Source organism: Aspergillus affinis (genome assembly GCF_023601865.1).
Source record: "Aspergillus affinis strain CMG 70 chromosome Unknown NODE_89_length_159264_cov_88_822291, whole genome shotgun sequence".
Lineage (NCBI taxonomy): Eukaryota > Fungi > Ascomycota > Eurotiomycetes > Eurotiales > Aspergillaceae > Aspergillus > Aspergillus affinis.
This window is the reverse complement of record NW_026515870.1, coordinates 132,417-158,399: the sequence shown is the minus strand read 5'-3', so window position 1 is coordinate 158,399 and position 25,983 is coordinate 132,417. Positions and strand designations below refer to the sequence as shown.

The 25,983-nt window shown below is 48.5% G+C and overlaps 11 protein-coding genes across 11 annotated transcripts; 6 read left to right on the top strand and 5 right to left on the bottom strand.

Moving 5' to 3' along the window:
- Positions 1 to 874: 874 nt before the first annotated feature.
- On the top strand, positions 875 to 1,696 carry KD926_010967 (acetyltransferase; the record flags this gene model as incomplete). Its single annotated transcript, XM_053103384.1, has 2 exons — positions 875 to 1,232; positions 1,383 to 1,696. The coding sequence occupies 2 exons, from the start codon at positions 875 to 877 to the stop codon at positions 1,694 to 1,696; spliced, it is 672 nt and encodes a 223-aa protein (XP_052953292.1).
- A 232-nt stretch (positions 1,697 to 1,928) lies between these two features.
- KD926_010966 (putative ganglioside induced differentiation associated protein) lies at positions 1,929 to 3,764 on the bottom strand (the record flags this gene model as incomplete). Its single annotated transcript, XM_053103383.1, has 1 exon — positions 1,929 to 3,764. One exon carries the CDS (start codon positions 3,762 to 3,764, stop codon positions 1,929 to 1,931), a length of 1,836 nt encoding a protein of 611 aa, XP_052953291.1.
- Positions 3,765 to 4,525: 761 nt separating this feature from the next.
- On the top strand, positions 4,526 to 5,470 carry KD926_010965 (isoflavone reductase family protein; the record flags this gene model as incomplete). The annotated part of the gene is made up of 1 exon (XM_053103382.1): positions 4,526 to 5,470. One exon carries the CDS (start codon positions 4,526 to 4,528, stop codon positions 5,468 to 5,470), a length of 945 nt encoding a protein of 314 aa, XP_052953290.1.
- Positions 5,471 to 6,089: 619 nt separating this feature from the next.
- Positions 6,090 to 7,859, top strand: KD926_010964 (FAD/NAD(P)-binding domain-containing protein; the record flags this gene model as incomplete). Its single annotated transcript, XM_053103381.1, has 9 exons — positions 6,090 to 6,352; positions 6,416 to 6,459; positions 6,512 to 6,717; positions 6,784 to 7,053; positions 7,109 to 7,241; positions 7,298 to 7,315; positions 7,378 to 7,514; positions 7,569 to 7,697; positions 7,776 to 7,859. The coding sequence occupies 9 exons, from the start codon at positions 6,090 to 6,092 to the stop codon at positions 7,857 to 7,859; spliced, it is 1,284 nt and encodes a 427-aa protein (XP_052953289.1).
- A 496-nt stretch (positions 7,860 to 8,355) lies between these two features.
- On the bottom strand, positions 8,356 to 9,727 carry KD926_010963 (uncharacterized protein; the record flags this gene model as incomplete). The annotated part of the gene is made up of 5 exons (XM_053103380.1): positions 8,356 to 8,501; positions 8,554 to 8,650; positions 8,697 to 8,806; positions 8,862 to 9,296; positions 9,364 to 9,727. The coding sequence occupies 5 exons, from the start codon at positions 9,725 to 9,727 to the stop codon at positions 8,356 to 8,358; spliced, it is 1,152 nt and encodes a 383-aa protein (XP_052953288.1).
- A 1,581-nt stretch (positions 9,728 to 11,308) lies between these two features.
- On the bottom strand, positions 11,309 to 13,074 carry KD926_010962 (uncharacterized protein; the record flags this gene model as incomplete). Its single annotated transcript, XM_053103379.1, has 5 exons — positions 11,309 to 11,548; positions 11,599 to 12,565; positions 12,623 to 12,729; positions 12,780 to 12,840; positions 12,896 to 13,074. 5 exons carry the CDS (start codon positions 13,072 to 13,074, stop codon positions 11,309 to 11,311), a joined length of 1,554 nt encoding a protein of 517 aa, XP_052953287.1.
- Positions 13,075 to 13,931: 857 nt separating this feature from the next.
- Positions 13,932 to 17,156, top strand: KD926_010961 (uncharacterized protein; the record flags this gene model as incomplete). The annotated part of the gene is made up of 6 exons (XM_053103378.1): positions 13,932 to 13,960; positions 14,018 to 14,738; positions 14,791 to 15,020; positions 15,293 to 15,380; positions 15,512 to 15,722; positions 15,841 to 17,156. The coding sequence occupies 6 exons, from the start codon at positions 13,932 to 13,934 to the stop codon at positions 17,154 to 17,156; spliced, it is 2,595 nt and encodes an 864-aa protein (XP_052953286.1).
- Positions 17,157 to 18,362: 1,206 nt separating this feature from the next.
- Positions 18,363 to 19,163, top strand: KD926_010960 (uncharacterized protein; the record flags this gene model as incomplete). The annotated part of the gene is made up of 3 exons (XM_053103377.1): positions 18,363 to 18,760; positions 18,828 to 18,899; positions 18,950 to 19,163. The coding sequence occupies 3 exons, from the start codon at positions 18,363 to 18,365 to the stop codon at positions 19,161 to 19,163; spliced, it is 684 nt and encodes a 227-aa protein (XP_052953285.1).
- Positions 19,164 to 19,322: 159 nt separating this feature from the next.
- Positions 19,323 to 20,402, bottom strand: KD926_010959 (putative allergen Asp F4-like; the record flags this gene model as incomplete). The annotated part of the gene is made up of 1 exon (XM_053103376.1): positions 19,323 to 20,402. The coding sequence occupies one exon, from the start codon at positions 20,400 to 20,402 to the stop codon at positions 19,323 to 19,325; it is 1,080 nt and encodes a 359-aa protein (XP_052953284.1).
- A 2,114-nt stretch (positions 20,403 to 22,516) lies between these two features.
- Positions 22,517 to 24,152, top strand: KD926_010958 (cytochrome P450; the record flags this gene model as incomplete). Its single annotated transcript, XM_053103375.1, has 4 exons — positions 22,517 to 22,756; positions 22,830 to 23,046; positions 23,412 to 23,849; positions 23,932 to 24,152. The coding sequence occupies 4 exons, from the start codon at positions 22,517 to 22,519 to the stop codon at positions 24,150 to 24,152; spliced, it is 1,116 nt and encodes a 371-aa protein (XP_052953283.1).
- An 832-nt stretch (positions 24,153 to 24,984) lies between these two features.
- On the bottom strand, positions 24,985 to 25,277 carry KD926_010957 (uncharacterized protein; the record flags this gene model as incomplete). The annotated part of the gene is made up of 2 exons (XM_053103373.1): positions 24,985 to 25,038; positions 25,098 to 25,277. The coding sequence occupies 2 exons, from the start codon at positions 25,275 to 25,277 to the stop codon at positions 24,985 to 24,987; spliced, it is 234 nt and encodes a 77-aa protein (XP_052953282.1).
- Positions 25,278 to 25,983: the final 706 nt, after the last annotated feature.

Genomic DNA, 25,983 nt, shown 5'->3' with positions numbered 1-25,983 from the left:
CTAGGCCTTTCTTTGAGTTCTGTTAACAGTGGATAATGGTAATTTAAGGCTAAAGAAGGTCTTCAAACTGCGTCAGCCCGTTTTGCTAAGCTTTCGTGTTGTATTTCCCATTGCCAATCTTATTGGATTTGGAACTTGCGGTCCACTACTTGGAGACTTACAAGGTTAGTATGAACCAATTTCCTACCTGTCAACCGACCATTATCATGCATGTGATAGATTCCATCTGTCGGTCCTACCCCAGTTAATCATGATCTGCCATTTCATTTCAGCGGCGAGGCTGAGAATCGAAGAAACGGGCAATAGCTTCAAAGATCAGTGGACTACGCGACTGCCAAATGTGCAGACAAGTTACAGTCTTGAACGGGGCCTATTCACTTTTTCAAAATCGCTTCTTCTGCGAGCCCTGTATCTCCTCACTGTTATTGCCCCTTCAAGATATATGTCATGGGGGGTTATCAAAGCAGGCCTGCGGCTTCCCTTGGCTAGGTTTGCCACACCGTTACGGAAAATTCTGCCCGTCCATATAAAACCTTGGACCAGACTCCCGGGCAAGATCTTTGACTTCCATCGTCATTTCCATTCAGTCGGGTCGTGATGAACTGGCTGCCGGTCCATCGCAGCCACATCCGAGTAAAATTGGCTCGATTCTAGGCTCGCTCGTCCAAACAAAGTTTGAAAGTACAATAGAACTCAAAAGTTGCGATTGATGGATACCACGACTATATCCACTCAGAGCATTGCGCGACGGGAATCGTGTATAAATAGGGACAAGGCATGAGGCCGTCCTGCAGAGACTCTTCTCCTTCCTCAAACCTTTACAATAAACTCCCATAAACCCCCACTTTAGAATAGAACCCCCCTCTTTGTCACAATGTCCCACATTATAAAACACGTCACCAAAGCCGACATCCCTCGCCTCATGAACATCATGTTCTCCGTCATGGCGCCGACAGGATTCGGCCGCACGACGGGCGAGGTACCCAACCGCGACATCACGTTCGAAGATTTCATCTGCTCGCCGTACAGCGTCAACATGGCACGCCGGATCGCCGAAGAGCTAGATAACGATCCGACGCTGCATTACCTGCAAGCGGTGGACAGCCGCTCCGGCAACGTGGTCGCGCTGGGTAAATGGCATATCTATCGCGGCGATCAGGGCCTGAAGACCTGGCGATCGTCCACCCGAACGGATAACACGATGCAGATTCCGTTTGGGTTGAACAGTGCAGGTTATAGATGTATTATGGGGAAGTTGTTTGATAAACGAAGGTTTTTCTTCGGGGAGGGAGGAAGGGAGCATTGTTGTGAGTTTTCTCCTCTTCTTTTTCCATGCTGGGTTGGTCTTCGTGAGTGTTTGAATGTATATTGATGCTGGACAGTGTTTGAGTTACTTCTCACACATCCTCGCCACGAGCGCCGCGGGGCTGGCTCGCTCATCACGCAGTGGGGATGCGATATGGCCGATAAACTCGGTCTAGACTGTTACCTTGAATCGTCGGACCCGGGGTATCCGGTCTACCAGAGGAAGGGGTTCAGGGATTTCTCACAAGATCCGACGGAGAATATCATCGAGTACACGGTGGATGAGTTCACCGGGCGAAAAGGTTATGAAGAAGATAAGATGCGGTTTACATGTATGATCAGGAAACCAGGGGGCATGGGCATTTTGGATAAACAGGCTATGTTTGCGTAGATTTTCAGATTTTCATTTGCGTTATATCAGTCTGACTTTTGATGTTTTTCTTTGCCCTTTTTTTTTTTAAGAAATTTATTTTTCGGCGTGGTAACCATCTATGTATACTTAGCTACAGTATACCCTTTGTTGGTCTTGAGTTAAGATTGTTTAATTAACGTTTCGGGGTTGACCGATAACTCTCCAGAGCAACATTATATACTTCCAACGGACGATCTTTGAAAACATTTCCTCAACTCACCAACGCATGCAACACCCCATTCAAATCGCCCGCCAGCCCCACCGCCAAGCCCTGTTCCTCCAACTCCCACGGAACACATGCAGAAGCCCCAATGCCTGCGCGAATCAACCGGAAGCGTCGACTTGGCGACGCTTCCAACAATTCCTCGTTGGGCCATCGCAACACTCCCGGCGTGTTTAGACCAACCCCAAGTTCAAGAATCACTATCTGCATCTCCCTTTCAACAACCACATCCGATATGGTGTAATGGTTAACATCGCCGTCTCTCACACGGCAGCTCGGGGTTCGATTCCCCGTGTCGGAAACAGTTTTCGAATTTCTTTTTTGCTCTTTTTGTTCCCATTTCTCTTGCGTGCTGTTACTGTGATGCAAGTCAAGCGCTTGCGACGCATCAGAGACGAACTGTCTATATTTCCTCTCCTGCTCGCGGAACGGCCGCGCGTTGAAATACTCCCCACCGCGCACGCACAGCGTCAATTCCCCTCCGCAGTACTCGCACCGGGGAATCTTCTCCTTGTCCGTTAAGGACTGCGTGATCGGGTCAATGAGCGGCAGCGCGGCGTCCACGAATGGCTCGGACTCAAACATCGCATCGGGTCGACATTTAGCCAAACACTGCAGGAACCGATACTGGCCTTGTGGCGTGGACACTCGATCCTCGGGGAAGCCATTTGCCACGAACAGTCCGTCTGCGTTGGACGTGCGCACGAAGTACCGGGAGTCGAATTGCTCTGCAAGTTTGAGCAGGCGGGTGTAGAGTGGGGATTGAGGCCAGGCTCGGACCATGTTGAGGTGGAGGAAATAGTATCCCCATTTTTGCTTCGTGGATTTCCAGCCCTGGAAGCCGAAGACGTCGTAGAGGCGGCTGAGGCCGAGGGGTTGGAATGCAGGGAAGTGCTTTGCGAAGAGGTCTCGCGAGGTGTAGTCGAGGCCGATGGCTGCGGAGAGACCGGCGCCGGCTGTGATGAGTAGGTAGCCTGCGTTTTGGAGCCATTCGCGGGCCTGCGATACGGCCGGGGTGATGACGGGATCGAGGAGCTTTGTGGGTGGGATCAAGTCTGAGACAGTGATATTTGGATGTTGATGCAGTGAACGGATATTGTCTCTATACAAGACCCAGTCCTTCTCGAGGAATGTATCGAAAACAATGTCCGTCACCGTCGTGGCTGGGTTCATGGAACACCACTCCACCACAGCATTTAAGGCGATCCTCGCCGCCAGGTCAGATGGGAACGCGAACAGCCCCGTGGAGATACAGCAGAAAACAACGACCTTGCGGCCATCTGGGAGTGATGGGAGAGCCTCCATTGCGTCCAGACAAGACGTGTAGCAATCTGCTAGCTGTCTCTCGTGTCGTTCGCTGGGCTCTTGTCTGCCGTTCAGCTGCGGACCAACCGTATGGAGAACATACGATGCAGGAAGATTAAAACCCGGGGTCACCTTAACGGAACCCACAGGCTCGAGATGCCCCTGGTCAAGCATGATGGCGTGACAGGCATCGCGAAGCCGAGGACCTGCAGCTGCGTGGATGATGTTATCGATGCATCGGTGCTCTGGACGGAAGCATCCCAGGAGCTGGGAATTCGCGGCATTGACGATTGCTGTGACGTCTGTGAGAGCTGTGATATCGCCTTTCCAGACGGACAGACTTATGGATTTGGTTTCTCCTGGGTTGGGGCTAGTTCTGAAAATCGCGCCGGGGGAGAATGATTTCGACGAGGTCAGGAGATTGTGGCTGTTATGGTATTTGATGACAGCGTCGATATCGGCTAGCATTTCACCAGGAAGAGCGAGATCTGGTGGACGTTGGCATAGTAGCTCTTGCATTGTCTCTAACTGAACCCAGGTGTCCATCTCCAAAACCCAATCTGAATTGTTGTGGTGTGCGCAATGATGGCCCGAGTGGTGGTGATGGTGGGCATTTTTTTCTTGTATGAGATGCAGGAGGACTTTGTTCAATTTTTCAGATATGTCCTCATGGTATGATAAATGAGTCTCCATTGAGAATTCGTAAAATGGAAACAGATTGACCAGCACGGTGTCTCCAGTTAATCCAAAAGGATGAGTGATAAACAAGATGGTAGTATAGTGTGTAGAGCGTAGAACGATATGAATCAATGTTCGCTAGAAGCGATTGTCACTGAAGACTCTTGAGATGGAGATAGACCAGAGGTTATATATAAGCCAGATTTTAAAATAAAATAAACACCAGGATGAAGGGCATGTGGCTCCCATAAAAGCCACGATGTTTCATAGTCGAGCATCACGACGATAAGACCCGGACTGGCCAATCTACAGCCGCAGCGAGGGATGCAAACAGCCCCGCTGACAGTTTTTCCTGTTTGTCCTGTTTGTCCTGTCCACCTAGCTTGCTTGTCATGTTTGATCTGTTTACACCCCAAAGCCAATCAGGCGGGCCAATTCGGCCTCTGGAGGGTTTGCCCTGTTTGTCTCGTATGATTGATGACATCATCTATACAGCATGTGGTCCATCCAGCCACAACTTATTTAACTTGCTCAATGTCCCCGTAGAGATGCAGTAGCTCACTTGATAACCAGAAGTCGCCAATCCCAAATCATTATCAATAATGACATCTTCAGCCTGGCGTCCAGTGGTAGCCATCGCCGGCGCCACCGGCCATCTCGGCCAGCACATCGCCTCCGCATTCCTATCCTCACCACTCCGCGATAACTTCTCCGAAGTGATCCTCCTCTCGCGACAGGGCGCCGTACCCGCCGAATTCCTCGAGTCCAATCGTAACGCTCACATCGTCATCCGGAAATACAATGACCACGACCTCGCCGACGCTCTCCGGGGCGTACAAATCCTCGTAAACGCCGTCGGGCCCGCCGGGCACTCGTTCAAAGAAAAGCTCCTGCGCGCATTGCCCCAGACAGATGTCCAGGTGTACTTCCCGTCAGAGTTCGGGGTGGACCACTACGTGCACGATTTTTCGCATCTAGAATGGGACCAGAAGAAGAGACATCTCGCGTTGGCGAGGGAGCTGGTTCCCGACGTGAAGGTCTGTCGGGTCTTTTGTGGATTGTTTCTCGAAGATAGTATCGGGCCGTGGTTTGGGTTTGATACGAAAAACGGACGGTATGAGAGTGTGGGATCCGCGGGGTCGCTTGTTTCGTTTACCTCGTTGGACGATGTCGGCAGGGCGGTTGCCTCTTTGTGCTCGTTGCCAAAGGAGAGGATTCCGGAAGTGGCTCATCTGGCGGGCGATACGCGGTCGATTGCAGGTATTGCGGAGATAATGCGAGGTGCAGGGGCAGGGAGGCTGGAGGTGACGGAAATTCCGTTGCAGAAGTATAAGGAAAAGACGACGGCGGAGGTATCGTGGGATCCCGCTGATTATCTGCGCTTTTTGATGGGGGAGAACCGCATCAATCATACTTCGACAGGACTGGGGAATGCGAACAAGTTGGTCAACCCGGAAGAAAAGCAATGGAGATGGACTTCTTTGCGTGATTTGGCGAAGGAGACCGAGGGGAGGCCGTGGAAGGATTTCGCATGGCCGCCAAAATAATGTACTTTTCCCCCCTCCGTATTATCAAGGGTTATTTACAAATTGAGCGACCCAAATCATAAAGTATCCTACTAAACCGGGCTCAATAAAACTATATCCAACTATAATGGCCTCTAAACTCAGACTGAAAAGAATAAACCCGAAGCATAGTATGTATCAGACACTTTGGCCACAACAGGCGGGGTGAAAACAATACTAGCGATTTAATCAATTCAAACATGGACCATATTTTTAATGGTGATTCTCCCCTCACCCCCACTATGTTGACATTGTGAGCACAATGCCGTGATATTCATGGTCTGATTATATCGGCTCCACGGCGCCGAACACACAACCCGACCACATCGGACTTGGTCAATTTTTCGTGCACCAAAACTGCCCAAGCTAAATCTGCATTATCGCCATCCGATGATTGGACCAACGTGCACCACCGCAGCCGAGACGGAATGTATTCCGATCTGCAAGGGATGAGCTGTAAGACGCGCTAATCACGCCATTCAGAGTGGCAGCCTATTTCTCAGCTGTCAGCTTTAAGATGGAATATCCAACCCGTGGCTGATTTCCTGTCACACCAAACACTGAGATACACAGCATCTTGCAATCGATCACATCTGGAAGTATGCCGAGTGACCATCAACCCTCTAAATTAAGAATAGCCGTGGTCGGCGCGGGACCAGCCGGACTGGGCGCTGCCATTGAGTTCCAAAAACTACCTTTCGTCGAGCTTCAAATATACGAGCAAGCAAAGGAGTTGCGAGAAGTGGGCGCCGGCATCAGTATCCAGCGGAATACATGGCGCATGTTGGATGCGCTCGGCGTGTATGATAACATTGACCCGAGGAATATCTTTCGGGCGCCGGATGGACATTCGGTGCAGCATCGGTATGTTTTTTCAAGTTTCTTTCGGGTTATAAAGAGAGAAAAGGAACTCATTGGATTGCTTAGAAATGGTCGGACAGGTGAACTCCGGATATCCAACAGACAGGAAGGTTGCGATTCTCACTCCGTCCCTTTCAAGTACTTGTCGTTGATGGATTACAGACACGCCTCCACGGCACAAACACGCTCGGGCTTTACGATCCGTTCTACAACAGGCTCTGTTAAAAGCGGTTGATCAGTCCAGACTGCGACTGTCCAGTCGACTTACCAAGGTCACTGAGGTAGCGTCCGGACGACTGTCTCTATCTTTTGAAGACGGGTTTTCCGACGAGGTGGACCTCGTCGTCGGCGCAGATGGCGTCCGATCAGTGCGTATTTCCAATTGTCCAGCAAAGACCCATTGATCAATTAGCAGACCATCTAAACGTGACCAGGTCGTACGCCAACACGCCTTCCCAGACCACCGTATCAGCTACACCGGAACAACCGCCTACCGTGGTCTCGTGAACGCCCAGGAGATCCTCAGCATCGAGGGATTTCCCGACGCCGTGACATTCTGGCATGGTCCGACGCGCTGGCTGTACACTTGCAATTTGAACAACAATATCTACGAAGTCACAGCGCGGACAGATTTACCGGAGGACGGCAAGACAGTGAGCTGGGGCCAGGATGCGAATATTGACGATATTCGGGGTCGATATGACGTGAGGCACTTGTTTCACCACATGTATCGTTCAAATGCTAATGGAAATGATGTAGGAATTCTCGCCGGTTGTCAGGGAAGTGTTGAGTAAGGTCAAGGAGGTGAAGAAATTCGCGCTCTTCGCCGGCCCCCGTTTGTCGAGCGTCATATCTGGCGGCGGAATTGCGTTGATCGGAGACGCATCTCATTGTGAGTTATTTCTCCTCTCTACAAGTATACTTCTAATAACCAATTCCGCAACCCAGCTTTATCAGGAGCATTCGGTAATAAATCCACCCTTGCCCCATTCACCCTTTCCACCCGTCCAATGATCTAACAAGAACAGGCGCCGGAGCCGGCTTCGCCCTAGAGGATGTATACGTGCTCACGCAAGCCGTTAAATGGGCCTACGAGAGAGACTATCCTGTGCGTGACGCTCTCGAAATATATGATCGAGTGAGATCACCACACTACGAAGCGATGGTATGTGAATGCCGTATTCACAAACTATTCCGTGGGCTTACTGACATATCGCAGTACGACATCTTAGATAAATTCGGGCAGTCTAACAAAGCGGTTCGCAATGCTGCTTCGTTCGACGAGGCCGTGGAGATCACCATCGAAAGTAAATGGGCTGATCAATATGGGTGGTTGTATCATTACGATGTGAGTACCTCCTCTGTACTACCGCTACAATTTAGTTTGAACAATGACGGGGAAAGTATCGCTAATGTAGATATACAGGTACAAGATGTTTGGAAGAAGGCCTACGAGGAGGAAGATGCTCGGCGGGCAAAGAAGAAGGATGAGGTGTCCTCGCGACTGTAAGTGGAAATAAGGTGTTGATGCTCGGTTTAGATGAAAGAGATAGATTTGAAGAATTATGGAATTAAACCGGCCCCTGAGGGAATAGTAAAAAAGGAGAGAAAAAAACAAAAAGAAATCGTCAGCGACAGGACTCGAACCTGTGCGGGCGAACCCAATAGATGAGATAGATGAGGATCCATTCTAGTCTATCGCCTTAACCACTCGGCCACACTGACTTGGATGAAAATATCGCTTCATATTTTAACTACATGAGCCTAAAGGCAATTACTTGTCACTCAGCATTCAATTTTACCCAGTGAGTTTGGTCATGAGAAGAACAATCAAGTTGAAAGGAATAAAATGATTTCTTCGTTTTTCAGAGCATTTTTGGATCGAGTACCCACTTAAACCGAGGCTAGCAGCACTGACGGAAACATAGATTGATGGTATGCTCCTCTATCTCTTTGTTCTGACTGCTTTCATACTCCGTGCACAAAAATATATTACGGAGGAAAATCTATATACGATTAGATCTATCCCATCCCCATGCTTCTCTGAGCTGAGCCTGCGCTGTCCCACTCGAGAAGGCATGGACTTCTTCTAATTTCACTAAAATCCCAAGCAGTGCCTCTTGCTCCACACGTTTCATAACCCTATCGCCACCTATCGCAGCCGTTAGCCATTCATCATGGTGGCCCGGGTCTGTCGAACTAACCCATTCTTACACCCATACAAGCCATAACAAGTGCAGGTGCAGTTTTATTCGACCGAGCTATCCCGCATAAATTGAACAAGCTCCATTTAATCTCGGCCTGGCTAGTTAGCGGAGCTTAAGAAATGTTGTCTTGACTGCTATACCTCTCTCTTCTCGACAGCCGCCTTTCGGTTAGGACCCATGCGAGGAACACGCGGATCAAAGGCTAAAAGAAGGATGCGCGCTAAATGGCAGTGCTGCATCGCCGTGACTGCTGGAAATCAGTATTTGGAACCTGCACCAGGATACGAAATGGCTCCTACCTATACAATCATCAAGATACCAAATCTCCGGAAAAACCTCGTTTACCGTCGGATCCGGATCTCTAGAGTAAAGGGGATTAAAAGTTGAAGGAATCAAAGACTGCCATCGGAGAGTGTATGCCCAGAGCTCATCGTATCGTGAAAGATCAGAACCCCCGGCATAGCAGTACGTGAGGACATCCGTACAATGCAAGACCATTCGATTCGTCCATGTATTGTCGTTGGCGGGTTCGAGCGATCTATAGGGCGAGGTAGCGCAGCAATAAGAATTGAATTGAAATACACGTTGTTTGATGAACGCTCTGTGGAATTCCTGTCGAAAGGCCACCCAGAACGCGGCATGGCGAAGACTCCCAGCTTGCATGGCTGATGTTGACTGAGCGTCTAGAAACACTTGTGTTCCGCGGAGATAAGTCTCATCGTCGATGCCGACAAGAGGTGCTGATTTATTTTCGGTTTAGCAATGGGGAAAAAGGGATCGGAATCCGGAAGGGAGAATGGCACGTACCATCATACTCTTCATAGAAGCGAAGTATCACAGCTGCCGCAAGAAGGTTCTCATCTTGAACTTCGGTCGAGTCACCAGACAGGGACATTAGATGCGAGATACATAGGCTTTGATACTCTAGGGCTGTTTCTCCACCGAGTAAGGGAAGCTTCTTCCCTGCGAAAAGAATTTCACTCCCGTTGACAGCCTGTCGTCGACTAAGATGTCTTGCGGACGCAGAGTAAATGGCATATAGTAAAGGCGGACATGATTTCGCTCTGCAGGGAGCCACAAGAGCAAAATGTTTAGCAGTGTCGCATGTGTCGAACTGTTCCTTGATGAGTTCCACATTGAAGTTTGGTGAGGCGGGTGTGGACATACCCATGGTGCGAGTTCTTCAATAAAGTATCGCATTAAGCAAGCATCCTGGGCTTCTTTATCAGTCCAGAAGGATCGAGGTAAGTCTAACGGTCTATTCGAGCTTGTATGTGACGCTAGGGATGATATGCTTGTTACTGCTGGACTGGCTTGTTCTGAAATGTAAGGGTTTTTGTGTGGTACAGGATTCAGACTGGCTGGCCGAGGATTTATATTATCTGTTCGCCGAATGGGGCTTTCGTCAACAGTTCGGTCGTCGACGCCTGTTTTATCATTGGTATGTCGCAAGTGGGCCTGTTCCATTGACTCTTCCCAAGGTGAGTCGGGATATCTGGACTCAATCTCATGATCATAATAATATGCTAGATCCGGTGTCTCATCAATGAAACGCAAGCCTAGACAAGATCAATACCCCAATGGACTCATGCATACGAGAACGACCTTACAAGGAGCTAATATAGTAGGCCACGGCTGGTCATCCGCAAATCTCAATCGGGATGAACGGTACTGGATGACCCGGTTGGGGCTGCATTGTTCGCCTCTTTCCTTGCATCGTGAACAAATAGGCTTAATTCCATCACCTACCGCTGTTGGTGAATCAAACGAGAGTAGTATGGACAAAGCACCTACATTTAAGGTGTCGCTCTAAATTCAAATTGTAAGTATCAATACATATTCCCATAGACAGTTCAGAGATATAAGGTACATACTTCGGCAGTTCTGGCTATTTTGTATATAGATGAAGTTAATGATTAACAATTTGTCAATTAAGAACCACAATGCAAGCGACGATGCTGCAATGATTACTTACCACGGCTCTAGATTCAATCTGGGCATATTTCTCATGATAAAGGTAGAGCTAACGCCGTTTCACGCGAACTGATTTAAACGCCCCCGATTCAAGAAAAGAAAGGCGAAAGTCGGCGAGCGTTGACAGTATAAAGTAGGAGGGGGGAGGCAACTCGATGATGCCCAATTACATCCTCTCGCATTGGTCGCCGCTACGCTGATCCCCACATTGTTCGGGTTGAACTGCCCGAACTTTACCGAGCGAGTAGTTTTCTTCGATTGAAGATTGAGAGACTGAGACAGTAGAGGCACAGAAAATCGCACTCTTCCTCCTGGGCCTTTCTAGGGCTATCAGCAGTCTTTGAGACTGTATCATCTGGCTATATTTGAATGGTCCAGAGCTGAGTAGAAAACCAAGCGCAATTAAAACCAAACCCTGTATCCAATCCGCCCACAAAAAATTTAGATATATCCACGGACCCACTCCGTCCGTCTTCAACCAGAATGTTTCTATTGCTTAAAATCACAATCGAAAAAAACAAAAAAGAATAAATGGTCCCAGAGAGGCTCGAACTCTCGACTTCGGAGTTATTAGCTCCGCACTCTAACCGACTGAGTTATGGGACCATTTGCTGACATTGTCGCCGACTATTTGCATACTAGAGACAAAGAGTATCGAGGAAGAAACAACTGCAAGAGAATCTCCTGAGGAAGGCTCACTCATTCAGTAGAAGAAATGACATACATCATGCTATATACCTATTCGTTCCATAATCGAGCCCAAAAATCAAAAGCTTGTCTACGTAGCATATCGAAACATCGGACTTTCATCGCCCATATCCGCCAACTGCTCCTCCGTGTACTTGGCGTGAATCTCGTCTACCGGAATCGCAGCACGTTCAGCGTTGATACGCTTCAGAATGAAATAGTAGATCACCGGCCATATAACCCCAAATACCACCAAAAGAGCCAGGCAGATACCAAAGCCAATAGGGTACTGTGGTGCTTCATTAGCGATGAAAATATTAGAGCCCATTATCTGGTCACGTTAGTAGCTGTTTACGAAATATCACATAAAGGATAACTCACCCCACCCAATTGACCTATCGAGATCATCAAAGCCATACTAACAGACCGCTTCATAGAGCCTGCCGTGTTGATGGAAATCCACGCCGTGACGGCCGGCGGAATCGGATAAAGCCCACCTGCCATGAGAAAACATCCAAACATCGTGACGCCCTCGACATGTGGGTATCGCACACTGGCCATGATAATAGCGCACCCCACAGCAGCCATGAGATTCGGTAAAAGCACGAAAATCATGCGCTGCTGGAACCGGTCGGAAGCGTATCCAAACAACACCGTCACCACGCAGGCAAAGACATACGGGGGTGCAGTCAACGCCTGAGCTCGAGCCGCCGAGTAACCCAAGTTCGCGATAATAGTAGGCAGAATGAAAGAAATCCCATAGACAACCACACACAACGTCAGCTCCATAGCCGTGATGGCGTAAACGTGGAACGACCGGAAGGACTGCTTTGCGTAGCGCATCGAGAAGCCCTCCTTTTCGGCAACGCCAGTTTCACCGCCAGCGGAGTACCGATGTCGAAGGAGAAGGAACTGGCGCTCTTCGTCGCTGAGCCAGGCTCCCAACTTGGCCGGGGACGGGTAAATGAAGAAGAACGACGTAAGACCGACACAGAATGTGAAGACACCCTCAATCACGTAAATGAAGCGCCATCCGCGGTATCCCCATGTGTAGTCTAGTTGACCAATACCGTAGGCTAATATGGAAGAGAATGCACCGGCGAGAGAGGCACCGGAGTAGAAGATGGACATACGTGAATGGATCTCCTGGGGAGAATACCATGCGGTTAAGGCGTAGCTGCAACCGGGAAACATGCCGGCTTCGACGAGACCGAGGATAATGCGGAAGGAGATCCAGCCGGCGTAGTTGCTTTGTAGACCGGAACAGACGAGAATCAGACCGACGAGGGTTAATAGAGCAGGAAGCCAAATTTTGGGCCCGACTCGTTTAAGGATGATGTTAGATGGGCTAGAACCTAGTGTCAGCGTGATCTGTTGACTGTTATTTTATTGACCTCCTACTTACGTGCCCCCAAGTGCATAGGTAACGAAGAACACACTTAACCCGGTATTCCATTGCTGGCTGCTAAGGTTCATATCTTCTTCGGCCCCAAATAGTTTGGCATTTCCGACCTGGACCGTCAGTACGGTGGTATTTGACCCAGGGAACGGTTGGTACTCACGTTGCTCCGGTCCACGTACGAGAGCAAGTAGATGAAAATCAACTGAGGTAATATTCGCAAACTAGACTCTTGTCAGTTTCGGAATTGTTATAGAGACGTCGCTCTTGGACCCTTACTCGAGCTTCCGCACAAGTTTCTGCAGTCGGTCGCCCTTGAATATCTCACTGAGGCGCAGATACTCGTCATATTCTGGCGAAAGAACCACGCCAGTAGAGAGTGTATCGTTAGCCCCGCTGGGAGTCCGAGATTCTTGAATGGAGCTCTTCTTGTCTTCTCGCTCAATAGGTGCTCCCATTTTGAAGCACGGACGATAATATTCTCGAGACCAATCTCTAAATCTGAGTGACAAACAAGAAGAACTCATCAATTGCACTGTCTGGCATTTCCATGTCAGAATCAGTTTGGGAGCGCGACAGTTTCGAATTTATAAAACTTTTGAATCAGCGTGTTGAAGCTCGAATATAACCACTAACCCGTGATTTATTTCCGTACCAGATCTAGTTCTCTATCTCCCAAACCTTGTCGCAGCCACTGACCAAGCCAACAGAGAAAGAGAGTATGTATCTCGCCTCTGCTTGCCCCCGAAATCTCCCACCGGAACCACCACACATTGTTATAACTACCGGCCCGGTACCTTTGCTAGCCTTAAAAGCCAATTGGGAAAGAGGATTAATGGACTAGGAATGCACCCCGCACGGAGTATCTTTGCGCTAGTCCGGGTCATGAACCGAATCTGGGCCATTATTAGGGAACAGCTTCGGGGAAGGATCCATCGAAGACGCTAAATACGAAAATCACCCAGCCAGGGATGTCGGAAGCGAGATAAGCACTGATAAGATATTCTTGGGAGGCGGGGCATGATTTTGGGACCTTTACAACTTATGAATCGTTTTTATTTTGTAGCGAAGGATGACCGGGTATCTGTAGCCGGTTTGTCTGCTGATGCGACGGGTTTTTTGGGCAAAGGCGCCCGATACCGGTCGCTTGGGGTTTCCTATTGAGAGGAATGGTGGTGAATGTATCAATTTGTTGTTGGATTGCGTGGTGGCATGACCGGAGAAGAGGATTGAAGGCTATATAAAGGGCTTTGGGCGATGGGAAGTAGTTCTATAATCGTTCATCATAAAGTACCTCAATCTAAACTAAATCAAGATGACAAAAATAACAATCTTGGGAGCTGGGTGAGTGGTGCTATTCTAATTAATTGTGTCCGTGTACACTTACGGTGCTTCACCTAGAATAACTGGTATGGCAATAGCCAGCCAGCTCCCTCGTCACCACGAGATCACAATCGTCGCCCGCAATCTTCCCGGCGACGAGCCGCACTCCCAAGAATGGGCCAGTCCCTGGGCAGGTGCCGTCTGGACCGGCATGGATGGTTCGACTCCCCGGGAACAACAATTCCAACTGAACGCTTTAGCCGTTTGGTGGAAACTCGCACTGTCCGATCCCGAATCTAGCGTTCGGCGCATCGAAATGAACGAATACCGCGATACCAAGACCTTGGATCAGATTTGGTTTGCGGGCAAGGTGCCCGAATTTCGAGTCATTCCCGAAGAAGACCGACTCCCTGGCACAACAGTCGGATTTAAGTATCGAACGATTGTTCTCACCCCTATGGTCTTTCTTCCCTGGCTGCGATCGAAACTCGAGGCGACAGGTGTGAAATTCCAGCGTACGACAGTGCGCTCCCTAGCGGATCTGAAAGGAATAGGCCACGATATTTTGATCAATGCAGCGGGTATTGGGCCCTTGAGATTAGAGGATGTCAAGGATACTAATGTCCAGGAGGTCCGCGGTCAGACAATCCTCGTGAAATCGAAATTTGGTAAGCTGTTCGTGCGCAATGGGCATAATTACACCTATGCCTTTGCGCGAGGGGATGGAACCACAGTCCTTGGAGGGATTAAACAGTTTGGAAGTACCGAGACGCAAGTGAATCCGGATATTAGAACTGATGTATATTCTCCGCTGCATTCGAGAGGGAGTTCAGACTGGCTAACGCACTTAGATCATCCGACGAGTCCACCAAAGCCTGCCCGACGACTTTCCGTCCCCGGATCCCAAGGATTACACCATCGTGCGAGACATTGTAGGAATTCGACCTCAGCGTGAGGGAGGAGTTCGGGTGGAACGGGAAACCCTCGATGGACAGAAGGTCGTTCATGCGTACGGCGTTGCAGGAGGTGGTTATGTCTTCAGTTTTGGGGTGGGCAAAGAGGTTGCTCGGTTGGTGGACGAGTATGAGTCGCCTGTGGCCAGACTGTAGACGTGAATAGAATACCATCCAACAGAAAGATGAAATGAAAGTGAAGATATCGTCGATGAAGCAGGAGCAATTAGGGCAAAAGTACGAAGTAGACTAACGCCAAGGGGAAAGACACGTGCGGAGACGCCGATCGAGTCACCCAAAACGTTCTCCTCTCGACTCCCCAGTTTTCCATTATCTGCCTTCATCAATTTCGCACATCGCAATGTCTGTCTCATCAAATACTCATTGTGACTCTATTCAGCGGTCCAAGCCTTTTTACGGCCGATTCAAGTCGACCCGTACTCGCTCGGGTTGCCTTTGTTGCCGACAGCGGAAGGTCAAATGCGACGGTGCGTCACGTCGGTCAGTTGGGATCAGCACTAGCTAAATTGAGGGAACAGAGTCTAGACCCAGCTGTAAACGCTGTAGCGATGCACAAAGGTCGTGTATTTACGGGCTCAAGTTGACATGGCCCGAACAGAAGACATCGACGGAAGCTCAACGCCTTTGTGAATTTGATGACGTGGTCGGTCCCCAAGACACAGAACACCAAGCAGAGTCTCTGTTCCTCAATACGACATGGAATGACTTCGAGCTCTGTCGTGCCCAAGAAGCACCTGAAAACAAAAAGAATTTAGTCTTCCGCAACGACAGTGTTCATTTACGGACACCAACCGACTGGACTGGAGCATGTCAGCTCCCACCATTGATCAGTTATCCCCGACTTAATCTATCGGCCACAGATATGCCAATATTTGAGTTCTGTACGGAATTCTCTGCATCTTCAATTAGGCCTGACTAACGTCGTAGATGCCAATCGAATGTGTCCTGGCTGTCGACTCGTAGACGGTGATAGGAATCGCTACAGGCAGATCATCATCCCCATTTCGTTGGTATCGCCGTTAGTTCTGCGATCGGTGCTCGCTCTCGCTGCAAACCAATTAAAACACTACGACAATAAATTCAAAGTCACGGCGTTGCATTATCAAAGCACAACTTTGCAATTGCTGTCCCAAACGATCGCATCTGCCAGCAGAAAAGACCAAGCAAGCCAGCAAACAGCCTTATCAAACCTTTCGTTGTCAAAAACTGAGATGTTAGCAATCATTCTGATGTTATGCCACTCTGAATTCTCCAACGATATTGCATATCGCCCCGGATTCACCTCTGCCTGGCGCGCTCATTTAGACGGTGCGCGGCGCATCCTCGAGTTACCCACCCCTGGACCAAGTGGTGAAGGTGCAGGCGTAATCACCTTCCTGGGAGGATTCCTCGCGTCGCATAGTGTACTTGCATACACCACTCTTGTGAATCCTCATGATGCAGAGTTCCTGTTTCGAGGAGGCACTTATTGGCTGACCAAGATCGCGCGACCGCCACAGGAGATCGACAATTACACAAATTGTTCGACTGAGCTCCTCTCCATCATCCTAGAAACCTGTCACCGGGTTCGTCATCGCAGAAACCACAAATCTCTAAATCAGTGTTCATCACTCCGAGCCTGGAAACGGGAAACGCAGGCTCGCCTGCTTCACCTTATTCAATTTCACGTGTCGATCCAACCTCTGTCATCGCCTATCACCATCACCGCCGTTTCTAATCCCATCACTGAATATCCCCCTCCAATACCAACTGTCAATCGCACCGCCGAAGCCTTTCGCCATGCTGCACTGATTCTCCTCCAATATCTTGATACCGATTACCCTTTTGAAAAGAATTCAATGGTAAAAGAGAGCGTCACAATATTGCTCAGTCTCATGAATGCTGGCGTGCCCATTCCACCGCCTGGGAAATCCGGTCGCTCCGTGTTCTTGTGGCCGTATTTCATCGCTGCATGCCACGTACAGATTGATGAGGATCGAGCTGTCGTATTGAAGAACCTTCATCAATTGGAACGTATCGCAGCGACGGTGGACAACAACGCGGTCCAGTATGTAAGGGAGGTAATTGAGGGGGTGTGGAAGCAAAGGGATCTCAGGGGTGACCGGACTAGCATTAGTTTCAGTGCCAAGGGAGGTTGCTTCTGCGCATTGGCTCTAGGTGGCGACCACACTGACAAAGATGAGCCGTGCTTTGAGTGGGAGGTGGTAATGAGGTCATTGAGATACGCCTTCGATTGGGCTTGACGGGCAGATCACTTTGCATCAATAATAGTACCGTGTTTATCAAACCTAGCTTTGTGACTATCCGGGCAACCATTCTTTAGTGCTTCTCTCCGGAGTAAAATCAGGCATAAAGATGGAGATGACTATGCACAAACATCACCTCACAAACCCTCGGAGCCATCCATTGCCGACAAAGCCTATCGTGCATGACACAGGGGCTATTGGCACACTCATCCCACCAATAGTAACTCCTATCTGAAGCACTCCACCGGAGGTCGAGACTTCGCAAACTGAACCGGGGGTCCCTCCGTGTCATGGGGATGGGCTGATTTGACATGGCGTGAGCCGGGCGTTAGAAAAAGATCAATCTTCAAGGTCTTCGAACCGCTAGATCAAGATATTGGCGGGTGGGACCGAAGAAGTCTATTTATGTCGGAGCTGGTGATGGCAAAGTACCGAGTAGCTTGTTCTGACCTAAAGAGACCAGAATTAGTACGGAGTAGTGCAATAATGCGTTTTTAAGTCTCGCCCTGTACAACGAAAGGGCGGAAACTATGGAGTTCCTAGAAGTCATAAATTTGAAGGATAAAAAGTGAATAAAATCGAATGGTCCAAGGTGACCGTATACCAATATGAACGAACACATCCTGACAGTACGGATATTAGGTCTAGACCTCTTCTACGAACCTGAATGAACTTGTCAACGGAAGAACGAGGGAACGGAAGAACGGATGATGGTTCCTTCAAAATATTTGATTAATTCCCTAAGTCTTCTAATTCGAAGCCTAAACGTCCATCTCCCAACCTGTGTCATTCCCAAACACCACCATCCGCACTAATCACGGCTAATGTCCCGATGCGTGCATAATTCGCCGTCCGCCTCGGATTAACTGGGTCTCGCTATGGGGTCAGCGGGGCTGTCCGGTAATTGCAGGGAGCTACCGAGCGCGCTAATAGGGCTGAGGCCTGAATGGCTGTCCACCATGGCTGGCGTTCTTCAGGGCCTCAGGGCGTGGTTTGACGGTGAAACATGTCCTGGCGCTGGTCCTTGGTAGACCAGTCACGGAGTACTCCTTCCGAGATGAATCAGCGTTATTAATTTATGGATATATAAAGCTCTCCCCGGATCGACTGTCTATCCTTTCTTTACTTGGGAACTGTCACCAGCCATTGTGTCACCGATCTCAAACCCAATTTTCAAGTCAAGACAAGACAAATCCAGCCAAAATGAAGCTCACCACCGCTGCCCTCATCCCTACCCTTGCCCTGGCCGTCACTCAGCTCAAGCGCGAAGACACCTGGGGCGGAAGCGTCTCCCTCGGCCCGACCAAGTCGACCATCACCAAGGCCGTGACGACGCTGATCCCCGGCGCCGCCCCCGCCACCCAAAACGGCGTGCTGTTTCTCTGGCCCGGTATGAGCAACGGAACGGGCGATCTGGTCCAGACCACCCTTGAGGACTGGGAGAGCAACAAATGGTGCGGTGCCAGCCGGGGCGAATGGTGCGTGCGCGCCAGCCTGTTCGGTAGCTTCGGTCAGTTGGATGGCAATGCTGGTGTCGTGAAGGGCGATGACCATGTCCGCATCGAATATGAGCTGCAGGACGATCAGGATACTTGGGTTCAGTAAGTCAATTTCTTCCCTTTGTCTGAAAAGGTAGTGGATTGATACTAACAGGATACCGCTATCCAGGACCGTGACCAATGACAAGACGGGTGAGGCTTTGTCCTCTTTCTCCTACAAGTCCGGTCCTTACATGAGAGGGTAAGTTGGATAAATGTATTTCAACGTTGTCAGCAGCTAACAGAGCACAGATACGGCACCGGCACTGAGTGCAACAACGGATGCACCGGAACCATCAACCCCCAGCAGTACCTCAACACTGAACTCATTCTGGCTTCTGCCGACACGACTTTCGGTGACACTATCGCCAGTGCCGGTGGTGCCATCTACGAGGGGCTCAGCTCTAGCGAGGGTGGAAAGGTGTGGACCATCAAGACCATCAACGTCCCTGCCATGTCTTCCTAAGACATTCGCTACATTTTTATTAATTGCACTTCACAAATAACCCATATCATATAATCAAGTCGTGTATCTCAAATGTATATACTGCCGAAATTGAATCTTTATACACGACTGCACCTAGCCAATAGAGACAGGCACAGGGTTACAGTTAATAACCCTCTCTCACCCACTATAATCCAGCACAGTGACCAACCGAACAGCTCCCTGTCCAACCGACCCTCCAATACCATCGATAGATGCCTGCGCACTCTCATACGCGTTGACGACCTTCCCAGCCCCAGTAGTGATGGACGAGCACTTAGTGTCGCCGTATTCGCAGATACTCATGCCCTGCACTGTCTGGCCTGCATTCTGCGCCTGAATCGCCGAAACATCCCACCCAGACCAGTAGTCATTCTTGTAGTCCCCGAAATCGAACTCTCCCCACGTACACGAGTAGCCTCCGTACTCGTCCGTGGGCAGACTCGTCCCCTCCGCGGCGCCCCATGCTCCCTGGCTATCCTCGTCAAACGCCACGTATCGCTTCTCGCCGGCGGATAGGGTAAAGTTCACGGCTGAATTGCCGTACCAGCCGGTCATTTCGCCGTCCGGGCCGATTTTGTTCCAGACGACAACGGTCCAGTCGGAACTGCTGCTGTGGGTGAATTGCACTACGTATTTGTATTGATGGGCGGAGGCGGCGCTGACTTCGAGGATGTTGCTCCCCCAGGGGCTTCCGACGTTACCGGTGTACTTGACCCCGGTGCCGGTGGAGTTAGTGCGTGCGCCAAAGCCGGTCGTACTAAATTGGTTGTTGGAAGGGTGGGTAGTCCAGGAATCGGAGGATTCGGTAGATGTTGAGGTCGTGGCTGCTGCTGTGGCTGTGGTCGTGTGGTGAGGGATGATATTGTGTGCGTCAATGCCGATGTCGATGCTAGCACTAAGAAGGGGCTGAGCGGTGTCTTCGTTTGTCTCCGGGACTGCGGTTTCTGAGACGACGCTGGTGACGGTGGATGTGGTTGGGATTTCGGTGGGAACTTGGGCGATGATCGTGGTGAGGGTGACGATTTCTAGGTCGAGGATTGTCTTGACTTTGACTGCTGCGTCGAAATTCACAATCTGCCGTGCTTCAAGCTCGGCTTTTGCTTCGGGTTCATGAAGATCCACATATTGGTGATGGTTGTGTCGACGGTGGTGGATATGAGACCGGCCCAGGGCTGTCTGGGCAACGTAGATGACAAGAAGGAATGACCTCCACTGCATAATGAACGGTCGCTGCTCTAGCAGCAGTAGAAAATGAAGGAGTGAGGGCGAGGAGGAAATATCAGAAAGAGTGACTGTGTTGATTCAATGAGCGTGGTGCATCAAGCGGGCGTATTATAACGACAACCAGGCCGCAGAATCGACCACGCGATTTCCACCAAGTGGAGATAAAAAAAGCGATGAATCGTCAGCAGCTACGCCGACTCTCCATATTGACCATGCAATAGAGAACCAAAATCGGTGTGGTGGGCTGCTTGCCGGCGAAAGCTAGTCGTCTGTCAATAGAGAGCCCCAGTCCGACGACGCGACGAGCAATATATGAAACGCAAAACAACAAGTTAGTGTAAATAGTATCGACCCATCCACTTATGTTATACTGTGGCTTGGTTCCGGCTATTGTTTACGGTCTCTGGCCAGCATCCACCGCCCAGCATACCAGCCATCCCTGGGTACTCGGTACCCCCAGCGACGGCACATTCCTGACCAGATCTAACAGGGAATTGAAATTCACTGTGGCTTGGCTTGATGAGATCTCTCTGCATGAATAAAGATTGCCACATTATCGTAACATGAACTTCTTCGAAAGTACGTTATGCTGTGGTATTTCTGGACGCAACGCCAACTAGGCGTGGCCATTGGTGTCGAGACTACTCACTAGAGCCGAAATTTCTTGCCGAAAATCAGACTAGTCTAGAGCTTATCGGCCAGTCTAGTTCGTTTCTAGGCAGATACATTATTCAATATGGTATGTAGTTCGTCTAGTGTTCATTTCATGTTAATCTCAGCCTCAGCCTCACCGGATCGGCAATGAACGATGTCAACATCATAGCATTCCGGTTTCACGTGAACCAAATCTCCATGTCAATCATAATTCATGAATTACAGCACATCTTAACACGTTCGTTTGGTTCATAGGCGAGAAGAAAAGATTTCAACTGGTACATCCACAGGCCACGTCTAGTGCTAAAAAGGTGGGTCCGTCTACGTATGCCCGGGTCTGACTACTATTTCGTCATCTTTGTTCCTGAACTATAACTGCACTAAACGATATGAGGTGACGAACCATTTTTTCTGTTGATTTTTGTGGCTGATGTAGCCCGGCTTCCTTTTCGTTTAGTACTTTTAGTACTTTATCCCTTTTATTAGGACACATGATCGGATCCGACTGAACCTAAGCTTTTATATGCTCTCCTTTTCACAAACCAACTATTATGTTATTATTCGCAGCTATATCGCAGTTTGACCTGAATTAATGGGGTCTTGGGGCTTAGAAGAGAAGCATATCTTGAAGAGTCGGCGTAATATCCCAACATTCTCTTTAGACACATCTCTCGGATAACAAGATTGAAGCAAAACAACTTGTTCTGTCTTCTTCAATCTTTCTCCTTTCTATTCTTACTCACTACTTATTTTCTTGTTTCTGCTAAGGAAATGTGCGTTGCGTAGTTTATAGCTCTATCTCGGCCAGGAAGCTACGGATTACAGCGCTCAAATTTGAACTACTACACGGTTCGGATGATATTATTCCAGCCAAACAGTTCCTAAATGCAGCTACAGAGCAAGTGGAAGCTCTACTGACAACTATTGGGGCTCAGATATGCTTTGTGGCTCACCGGCGTATCACGTGTCACAAAGGGAATTAAAATTCATCTCTTGCCTAGAAGGGACCAGAAACCTTCAACCCCCTTTTACTAGATTTGTTTAGGCAGTCACCGGGTTGGATATTTTCCCATCTTCCCGGAATCAAGATTTGATGATCCTGCAGAGTGCGTCAGACCTCTGCCGCTGCTGGCGATTAGGAGAGGTAAGATGTAGACCCTGCAGATATGTGCAACAGTCCTCGCGTTAGATGCTCCCTCGCAATAAGGCTTGATGTATGATACATGTCCGAGTCGGAATTAGAATAGTCCCAATGCTGTCCATTGTCACTGTGACTCAAAAATATAAAAATTTGCGGGAAGCATATGAAATCGCATCACATGTGTAATCATCCTATAGGTATATCGCAGGGCGCAGCAGATTGATGGTAGATCATTATTCCTAAACATTTCCTGTTCCTCTTGCCATCGCAGCAATACCAATCACTACTTGAGGTCTACGCACACAAGCTAGTCATGGATATCAATACTGACAATATGCTCAAGGTCGAGAAGTTGTTCTCAGTGTCCTCCACATATAACACTCTAATTTTTATTTCCATCTTGGTTATCCTCCTCCGTGTTCTCAGCTCCTCTGGCCCGCCGAAGAATATACCTCTCATAAATGGAGCGAAATTCTATGAGCTTACCGACCTTTTAGCCAGATGGCGATTCTCAGTAAAGGGACGAAAGCTTGTCAAAACTGATCTTGCCAAAGTACGTGGCTCCATGATTTCTCACCGGGGACATTCCTAAATTAACCGACTTGGTAATTTCGATTGCCTTCTAGGCTAACATCTTTGGTATTATAACGGATACCGGCTACCAAGTTGTCCTCCATCCTAAATTTGCTCACGAAATACGTGACAATCCGATTCTCAATCCCCGAAAAGCGTTCGCGAACTTGATGCACCTAGACATACCTGGTTTCGAAGCGACAAAAGAATTCGTTAGAGAGGATGGCTTGTTCCAGAATGCGGTGCGCACCAAGTTACTGAAGATGTTATGTAAGAGTGTCATTTCCTCAAGGTCGCAAATCTGATTGAATGATAACAAATTTTTATTGAAGGGCACGTAAACACGGCCTTGTCCGGTGAAACAGCCCTTGTTTTGCATGCCGAGTGGACAGATAATCCTGGTACCCTATTCCATCCGTATCTCTCGTTTATCCTTGCGATATATATAATAATTTCCTTCTAACAGCCGATAGAATGGCATAATATATCTCCAACTCAAAGCATAACCAAAATCATCGCTCAAGTCAGCTCCCGAGTCTTCCTCGGGGAAGCAATCTGTCGAGACCCTGCATGGCTACACATAGCAGTAAACTACACCATTGATATTGTCCAAACATCTCTATTGTTGCGCATAGTTCCTAGTGTCCTACGGAAACCGGTGGCGCAAATATTGCCTTCTTGCCGCCGGCTACGCAAATATTTACGTGACAGCACGAGGATCGTGGAATCCATCATTCACGAACGACAGATAGCGAAGACAAAGGCTCTCAGACAGGGAAAGATACCGAGAAAATACTTCGACGCGATCGAATGTTTCGAGGAGGCCATGTGCGGGGAGGTCTATAATCCTGTTCACACCCAATTGACGCTCAGTTTCGTTGCGATCCATACGACTTCTGACATGCTGATACAAGTGCTTTATGACCTGGCCGAACGTGAAGAGTTGATACACGCTCTGAGAGAAGAAATAAAGGCTGTTCTTCCGCAGGGGTGGAATAAATTCACGGTGACTCACCTAAAATTGATGGACAGTGTTTTGAAGGAAAGTCAGAGGCTGAAACCCCTTGGTTTTGGTAGGATCCTAGTCCCCTTTCTAACACCCATTAAATATCCTTGAATAATACCCAGAACTAACCATCCATTTCCATCATTTAGTTTCAATGCGCCGTGTTGCAGAAGAGCCCCTCCTTCTATCCGACGGCACCGTGATCCCTGAGGGATCCAGCATACTGGTATCCTCCGAAAGACAATGGGACGAGGCTTACTATCCAGACCCCAAAACATTTGACCCATATCGGTTTCTCAAACTACGCGAATCACCTGGCCACAAAGCATCAGCGCAGCTCGAAACAACTTCCCCAGACAACTTATCCTAGGGATTAGGGAAACACTCCTGTCCCAGACGCTTCTTTGCTGCAAATGAGGTCAAAGTCGTACTATGCCATATTCTGATAAAATATGACTTGAGGATCGTGGGGAAGAAGCCACGGTCACGGGGCTTTGGATCTACGTTGATTGCTGATCCGTTTGCGACTCTTGCTGTTCGGCGACGACGAGAGGAAGTGGCTCTATAAGTGTAGGGAATGGTTTGCTTATAGTATTAGTCAATGATATGTGCTTGACAGTGTATTAGTTTTGCTCGATATGAGGCTTAGGTTGCTAAAATGATCATCATAGGGACTTGGATTCTTCTACGCGATCTGGTGCTGAAGTTATCATTGATAATAATATCAAGACATACCGATTAGGTGTTATGACAAGCTGGTTGGTTTTAAACTTTTTTGAGTTTCAGATTCAGATGACCTGCATACACATTTTTATTCCAGTTGAATGTTCACTCCCATAAAGGATAAACATAACAACAAACTTCATATTCTCAGCCTCATTAACTAACAACCATAAGAAGCTAAACTTAAACAAGTCAGAAAAGCTACCCATAACACCAACCATCCAAACCATCAACTCTCTTCACGCCAATAGCATATATACATGCATAAACATCAAAGAAATTTCAATTGCCCAAACATACGACGGGTTTCTTATGAGGACCTGGCTGGCATCGATACCGAGCCCCATTACAAGACCAACAGCCATATTCGTCCTTGCACATGCATTTATAAGGCGTGCAACTATCACCCCATCTCCTGTTCGCGGGGCAATCTTGCATTCCCTAGTCAATGTATTAGAAACATAATCGACAAGAGGTGATCAGTAAATGGACGGGACTATGCCGTAGTAACGTACAAATCTGGTCTCCAAGGTCTGGATATCGCGAGGTGCTGTTAGTAACTGTCTCATGTATGAGAGGCAAGAGGACATACCGGGCTGCGTTTCTTGGTGAATGTGAATTCACCGGCAACTACCTCCTCATGATGCCAGTCATCGACGTCAGTGTCGGTATTGTCCGTGTCGAGGTGCTCAGTCGAGTTTTTGAAGTTTCCGATGGCAGCGGCATATGTACCGGCAACAAAGCCGAGGTAGATCAAGTGAAGGACCTTCATTCTGCGTTTTATGGATTGAACGAGTGACTTGATGAGATTAAAAATGTTTTACATAAATGGAAAAGTGGATAGTAAAGCCATGGTGAAGATTCGAGACCTTGGATTGGAAGAGGTTTTTATATTTCATCTTAATTAAGCCTATCCACTAGGTGCAAATTTTTAGGACTACATAGTATCTATTTTGGACAGGAGAAGAAAGATACAAGGCTGAACAAAGAAGGCCCTGGTCTATTGAAAAAGCTTATTGAGGCTATTGAGTAGATCTTGTGTCACTGTATTATTTGACGATCCCCTTTGTTTATCAATGACTGAAATCCCTTGTGGTAGTACAGCCATTGATACCCTGGTCTGTAAAGGAAACCAAACACGTTAGCTAAGAGCACTATTTCATTGAGAATATACTAATTGTAACAGTATAGTAAGGTAATATCTCCAGGTATATTATTCCGTGCTCTGTTCAGTCTATCGTGTTCAACAGGTGGCCATTTATACATAGGAGCTGTGTAGATTGCGATCTGCAACTAGAATGATTTTAATGTTTGAGGCCATATCTATCAATTGCAAATCCTCCTAAAACCTCAGATACCTAGCCTACTTCGCCACTGATGAATCGATTCTCGATTTGATCAGATATCATTGCAACACATAAGGGTACATGGATGTAGACAAAGAGATTAAACCAGTCAGTCAGCTGACCTTGAATACG